The 7,298-nt window shown below is 34.4% G+C and overlaps 1 protein-coding gene across 1 annotated transcript; it reads right to left on the bottom strand.

Moving 5' to 3' along the window:
- Positions 1-1,004: 1,004 nt before the first annotated feature.
- On the bottom strand, positions 1,005-7,296 carry LOC133196528 (mediator of RNA polymerase II transcription subunit 10-like). Its single transcript, XM_061332401.1, has 4 exons — positions 7,152-7,296; positions 3,737-3,820; positions 1,985-2,087; positions 1,005-1,288 (listed from the first exon to the last, which is right to left on the bottom strand). The coding sequence occupies exons 1-4, from the start codon at positions 7,280-7,282 to the stop codon at positions 1,193-1,195; spliced, it is 414 nt and encodes a 137-aa protein (XP_061188385.1). The 5' UTR covers positions 7,283-7,296; the 3' UTR covers positions 1,005-1,192.
- Positions 7,297-7,298: the final 2 nt, after the last annotated feature.

Here is a 7,298-nt window from a genome sequence, read left to right as displayed (position 1 = left end):
CTAGTATAATGCCTACGTATCAGCATATACAAGGCTAGAAACTGTCAATATGCACCAATAGCTTTATGAAGGGAAGAAATGAAAAGAATGGTAGAAATGAGGTGTCAATTCTTAATACTGAATTATAAGGGACTTTTTAAAAATCACTTCAAAGGGCAGGATGATAATATACTCATATTCTTTAAATTCATATTTGTCTAAATCACTGTTTTTGAACCAAGGGCTCTCAAAATTTACTTAGAAATAAGTAAAAGAACCCATAGTATTGGCATGTGGGCCCGTCCAATCCCCCCGTTTTTTGAAGTATGTGGAAAAAGTATTGAAAATATGATGGTAAGACAGTGTAAATGACCAGGTTCCCACTTTTTCGATTTGCAATTAATGTTTAATTAACCATTATCTTTTTGCTATTGTGAAGAACTCCTCCACTCTACCCTAATCCACACTCAAATAAGTTTATCTTTCTCATTGTGTTCACCCTTACCCCTTCCTAATTATACACTTATTCACAGAGTGGCTCACAAAAAAAATTCCTCAGCAGCACCCACGTGACACTTTTAGGTTTATGGGCCTCTTATTCATCAATGAAGTTTTTCTATCACTTCTAACCATATGAAGTGCTTGAAATTCTGTCATGAAAAGGTTCCTTTAGCTCAATGCATATCACAACCTACTATGCAGTTTTGATATAACTGCAAATAAAATGGGTATATTTTGTTCTTTATGAGGCTGTAAGCAATACATGAAAAATGTTCAACAAAATGAATTTGTTAAGTCACCAAAAAGTGTCTGGTTTTTAACTTTATATAAACAATAAAAAAAATCCACTCATGCCATAAGACTGACATTACAAAATACTTTTTGCTTCCTTTTAACCAATAATTCATTACAACTAATCTTTAACACTGCATTCTTCTTCAAGGATTAAAGACATAATAATTTAACCAAGTTTCACTGTATAGCCAATTTCTGATTTCCACTCAATAATAAACCTACTCTGAAGACAAGTAAACAATTTAAATTTATTTTTATACAATAAAAGACAAGTCTCCCCTTCGGTCAGTTGGACTACAATGCATCGTTCTGACAACAGAGGATATCAGTTAACTACAACATGAGTTTTAATGCACATTTTTAGAACCACTTGTGAACACAGCAATGTGAAGGTTTATACATTTCTGTACAGGGGAGATTATGCTGGCTTGTCGTCCCCCCTCATGGCTCGGTAGTTGTTGATTTCATGTGGGAAAACTTTATCCAGCTCCACTAGTAAGGCAGCTTTGAATTTCTGGAACAATAAAAAAAGCATTACAAACTTCCAGCCAAGTTTTATATATAAACTGTTCAATATTATCATATATTTAGCATGCTTCGTAGATATCAAAATGCAAAATAAAACTGAAACAAGCATTCTGAGAGTATTGCATTAGCAATACTAGTCCCCTACCGGCAAGTGTAATCTGGTTCCCGTTAAGAATTGAAAATGCCATAATTCCGTCAAAAATCAATGAAGCGGGACGAAATGCAAACTTGATCTATAACTAATCAAGGTAAAGTCACATACCAAAAATCAGCTCAATATCTGAAAGCGTTTAGAAGAAAATTGCGGAAAACCCTTAAAAATTGAAAAGGCCGTAATTCCGTCAAAAATCAATGAAGCGGAACGAAATGCAAACTTGATCTGTAAATCATCAAGATACACTTACATACCAAAAATCAGCTCAATATCTGCAAGCGTTTAGAAGAAAAGTGCGGAAAACCAAGTGGGACAGACTGACAGACAGACAGAGGGACAGATGGACAGACAGACAGACAGACAGACTGACGGACAGACTCAGAAGAAACCTATAGCCCCTCCGGTTTCACCGGTAGGGGACTAATAAAACATAAATAAGTAGTTTAATTTATCCCCACATCTTAAGCTGTATTGTCTAATTTTCTAGCAAACAGAGATTCAACATTGTAATTCAAGAGCATTATCCACCTTAAAGTTATCAATCTTTCCTTTCACTTGTTCATTTTTGGCAAGTGCTTTCTCCAAACAATCTTTGGTGTACAAATTTGGATTCTTCCCTTGGTCTATGTAGCTATGGAAACAAAAAGACATGTCTAAAAATTTGAAAGACAGTGTGATGCATCTTGTTACCATATAAATGCTAAGTACTAACAAACACAGGCATCTAACCTGAAGACTACTTTAACGAGGTTGGATCCTGATATTTAACAGTTTAAAGTCTTAAACTTTTTTTGTCAAGTAAATTTTTAGTTTCTACACACATAGCTTAATTAAAAATCAAAACAAAAAATGGGGGTCAATATGCTTCTTTTGGCGCTACAGTACATTTAATATGACCTTTTTGCACTGAAATTTGTTTCTTAATCAAAAATCAAATCTTTGATGTTTTCCTTCCAATGATTTTATCCAAATAAATCATGAGACAAAATAAACTATTAGTATATTTGAAAAAAGACACTTTAAAATTGTGACTAAGAAAAAGTTTCAAATTGCTTCGCATAATCAATTATTTGACCTTTCTGCACTCAAAAACTGTGATTTTTCTGGCATTAAAAATTTAACAAGCAAGAAAATTATTTTAAAGTCTTAAACTTTTGCTGAATTTAGGCAGATTGATCAAAGTTATCTTATATATTCAGAAAAGAAAAACAAAAGTGGGGGTCTATGATGTAAATTTTTAGATATCACTAAAAAAGTGTTAATTTTATGTTAAAATTGGCTAAATTTTTTCCTGGACTTTCAGAATATATTTACTATATTTGTCACAATATAATGAAAGAATTAATAAGAAATAATTTAATAGATATTTCAGAACCAGCATAAAACATTTCACTGCAAAAAACAGCTCCGTGTGCAACCAGCATGGAAAAATAGGAATCTAAACTTAACAGTACTGTATATATTTCAAAAGGGAAAAATTGATCATTTTCTCCTATAAAACCTTCTGCCACAAAATATAGTCCCTGACTTAATCCTATTTGAATGGAATTTAATTGCAGTTTTTTCATTGGATATAGTTTAATTTGCATTGTAGAATCCAGATTTAATGTTTGAACTTAAAAATGATGCATAATTCTATAAATAAAAGTCCAGACCAAAATCTGCTCAAAAGCTCAGGATCGAACCTCCTTAAGGTCATACTATATAATAGGATATTCCTGCAGTTTGGCAGTTGTCCAATTTTTGAGAAATTCTTAACTTCAGTTAAATCACTTGAAAAAGAACTACAAATTTTCAAAATTATATTTCTTTTATATTGTAAAATGATATCAAATTATACAAAAAAAAAAAAAATAAAATAAAATAAAAAAATCAGAAATATGAATGCTTCTCTTGAAAGGTCGAATAGAATATTTTCAATGAACTGAAGAATATGTACATGTACAGGGAAGTATTAAATAAAGACTTACCTACGTGATCAAAATTTTTTGTTTGATAAAATTCAAATAAAGATACTTGTCAATTTAACGTTTTATATTTTGAAACCTTTAAAAATTGTTGTAATTGAAGTTGTAAATTTTGTTATTTTCAATCTCTGCGGGACACACAGTCAACTCACTATGTCCATGAATTCGTTTTTTCAGACCTCATTATAATCAAAAAATTTTACAAGGAATTATAAAGATTTTGCTCAGGACTCAAAAACCTTCACTTCTATCTGTAAATTTGCTTTATCAGTGTTCATATTAAATGAGTTTTACTGTATACAAAACTACATACTCAAACACTTCCAAAGGGACCTGGATGTCTACCATCTGGGTCTTTAATTTGTCTATCTCTTGCAAACCAGTGACCATTGTGTGTCTGAAAAATGCAAAAGAAATCAAAATGAAATGAATCATATACCACAAGTTTCACATGCAGACATCATATTAAGGGGCCTGCTCTCAGCATATGAAAAAATTGAACAATTTTTAGGTTTTTTTTATTCGACCCCCAAGCCCCTGAGATTGAAGATTTGCTGGAATATTTTTTTGGTCTGTCTGTGGGACATCGTATATAATGGCAAGCGCAGCGAGTGGCACAAAGTATTTCTCGCACTGCAAGCTCTAACAACAAAGCCTAGGCAAAGAAAAATTTCAGACTTTGCTTATTGATCCAAATAATTTTTTTTCCACAGTAACCTCTGGACCCATAATCCTTTGCGAATTGCATCTTGCTGCAAACAACCTACTCTCAGTAGCAACAAAAGTTCATCAAAAAATAAACTCAACTTGATTAATGGATATTGCAGAGAAATATTGTATAAGCGGAATTTTTGGTGAGACGATAATTTAGTGATTTATCCAAAAAATATTGATACACATTTCTAGCAGGAAGTAATTTAGCGATTTTATAATCTCAATAAAGATAGCTATTACAACGAATACGGGTTAAACTGTTAGCTATCTTCAATTTTAGCAATAGGGCTGTCACAAGTACCCGAAATAACCGAGAACCACGGTCCAAGTTGTTCGGTTCCATTTTTCCAGATTTCGGTTTGGGTCTGGTTTACATATGTGGCGGTCAGACGGGTTCGATCGCTCAGTTGGTAAAGCACCTGACTGGAGATTCAGGGGGCCCGGGTTTGAATCCCGGTCTGGTCCGCTGCATTTTTCTCCTCTCCCGTTACATTTGGTGCCGTGCCATGCCCTGGAAATGACAGGTGAGATGCCTGCCAGGGATGAGCCTGGGTTGGAGTCTTTGGGGGGCCAAAGACCTTTAAGGAGGGAGGAATGTGGCGGTCAGATGGGTTCGATCGCCGGTGGCCAGATAGCTCAGTTGGTAAAGCACCTGACTGGAGATTCAGGGGGCCCGGGTTCGAATCCCGGTCTGGTCCGCTGCATTTTTCTCCTCTCCCGTTACACATATTAGAGTCTGTTCAATACAAAAAATGGCGTCGAAATCAAAGGAATGATGACGATAACAGTGATAAATAAACATCACAACTGAAATCTGCTTCATTCCATGACAAAACACTTGTCACGGAAGTATTAGATAATTATCAAAACGAGCAGGAATGGTCAGGTTGTGGCTAATAGTAGGCCAAGTAGTTCTACACACCGATGTCTAGATGCTCGCATGGTTAAGACTTGTTTTCAATGTAAATTTAATGTAACAAATAAAGATTTTTCAAGTTAAATTCATGAAATTGTAAAATAGATGTAAATAACTGAACCGAAAAACCCGAAACCGAACCGAAAATTTACAGAACCGACCCGACCCGAAAAATTTGGAACCGTGACAGCCCCATTTAGCAATCTCAAACCCCTCACTAAAAATGCTAAAATTGAATCCTCTCTAAAAATTCTGCTTATACAGTAGTAGATTAAATGCTCTTTTGTTAAAAAATGCACTGTTCAGACTTTGCTTTGGAAATGCAATTAATATTATTGTCATGATATCAGGGTCTAGACGTTCCAAATGTCAGTGTCAGTGTGCGGTTTGAAGAGGCGGATCTAAATTAACACTGAATAGGTATCTGCGCTCTCCCTAATGGTCGCACTGTCAAAATATTAACTCTTCTTATTAGCAATATAATATAGAAATTCAAGATTCCAATGATGCTAATGAATGATAAACATTTGACAAACCTTTGACCCAAATTATCAGTCTCTCACTGCTGCAAGCAGGAACAAAATTGATACAAGAAAATCATTTCACAGTGTCTTAATATACATGTAAATACTATAAATTCTTCTTCTTCCCATAATGTGCCTGGCTCCAAATGTTGGGCATTTTCACAAATGTATAACATATGTTGAACAAATACTTCTGTGTTATTGTAGGACTTAACGAGCACATAAGGTATTCACATTTTTAACACAGGTTTCTGTAAGAAGTCTACATAAAAGCAATATTTCTTTACTGTATTTCAGTGAAACGCAGCTATAAACACGACAGTTTTATGCATACATATAGTAAGTTAACTCTTCAATACTTACAATGTGATAATATCCTTGCACTTACTCTTCTTTATAAAGAAAACAAGCAATCTAGGTCCAGTCAAGGGTGTACGGGGATTTACCCCAGGTTTTGTTCCATACACCCTGAGGCCAAAGGGCGAAGGGTGTATGGAATACAACCTGGGGTAAGTCCCTGTACCGTACACCCTTGATTGGACCTGGATAACAAATTTATTTCCTATGTACCCAATATTGAAGTAAATAAAAACAAATAAATCAACTGTGTTTCAAGCTATCAAGAAGATTTACTACGCCCTACAATGCATCGTGACGTCATGTTATTTGCTTTTTATCAACCAATCAAAGCTCATGTTACGAGCTACATAGGAAAATATTTACATTTGCAAATGTTTTCTTTTGCATAACACTATTGAAAGCAACGCGTATCTATATCCGTATAAACACAGGTTCCTCGCGTCATAAACGTTCGACGTAATTTCTCAGTGACGTCATAAAGGGTCGACGCGCAATCAGTGGATCAAATAAGTGCTGTTGGGTTTGAAAAATAAAACGTTTCACGCGTTAAAGATTATAATCAGGCAAATATAAAATATGAATAAGTCACAAATGTAAATATAAGCAATAAGGTATCATTTTAAAACATCTATCGGGCTATAAATACGGGTTGGTACGAGATCAAATTGACCATAAAGCCCTTCGGGCTTTATGGAATTTGATCTCGTGACCAACCCGTATTTATAGCCCAATAGATGTTTAAAAATGATACCTTATTTCTTTATAAGTATGATTGATTCACATTGTGCTGAATTATTACCAATCAATTATCTTGTTGACCATAATAGACCTCCTTTATAATTTCATTCAAGAAGTAACTGTATAGTTACAAATCAATTGCTATATAAAGTCCCAAAAACTTTTAAGACTTTGAGTACAAAGTTTCTTTAGGAGACGCAATTTGAGCAGTTTTTAAATGCATTGTTTAAGGTTGAATACTATCACTGTACCATGGTCAGGTGCGACTTTTTGTACAATGTACATGCTGAAAAAATAACACATTTAAGAAAAAGTGTGGTAAAAGAGCTAAATCAAGCTATTCTAAATAGCTTAATAAAGCTATATAGCTAAATCAAGAGGTTGTACTGGACCTGTCCAGCTGTCTATTTGGGAATTGTGCCCAACCTGTTAAATTATGCTACTTCAAGTAGCGTCTCATTCGTGATCAAACTTACAGTTTCTGATTGAGGACATTTTGTCCTTGTGGTTGAAAATCGCTGACAATGATCCCCAGTTGTCTTGTATTTTCGATAAACAACTCCAATTGTTGTTCCAATGCTTCAAACTTGTCAGCTTTGTCCGCCATCTTGCTAAGTAAAATG

This window comes from Saccostrea echinata, unplaced genomic scaffold (genome assembly GCF_033153115.1).
Source record: "Saccostrea echinata isolate AGI-Se365-2 ecotype Australia unplaced genomic scaffold, CSIRO_AGI_Sech_v1 ptg000030l, whole genome shotgun sequence".
Lineage (NCBI taxonomy): Eukaryota > Metazoa > Mollusca > Bivalvia > Ostreida > Ostreidae > Saccostrea > Saccostrea echinata.
The sequence above is the reverse complement of the archived record's forward strand: the minus strand, read 5'-3'. Positions and strand labels throughout refer to the sequence as shown.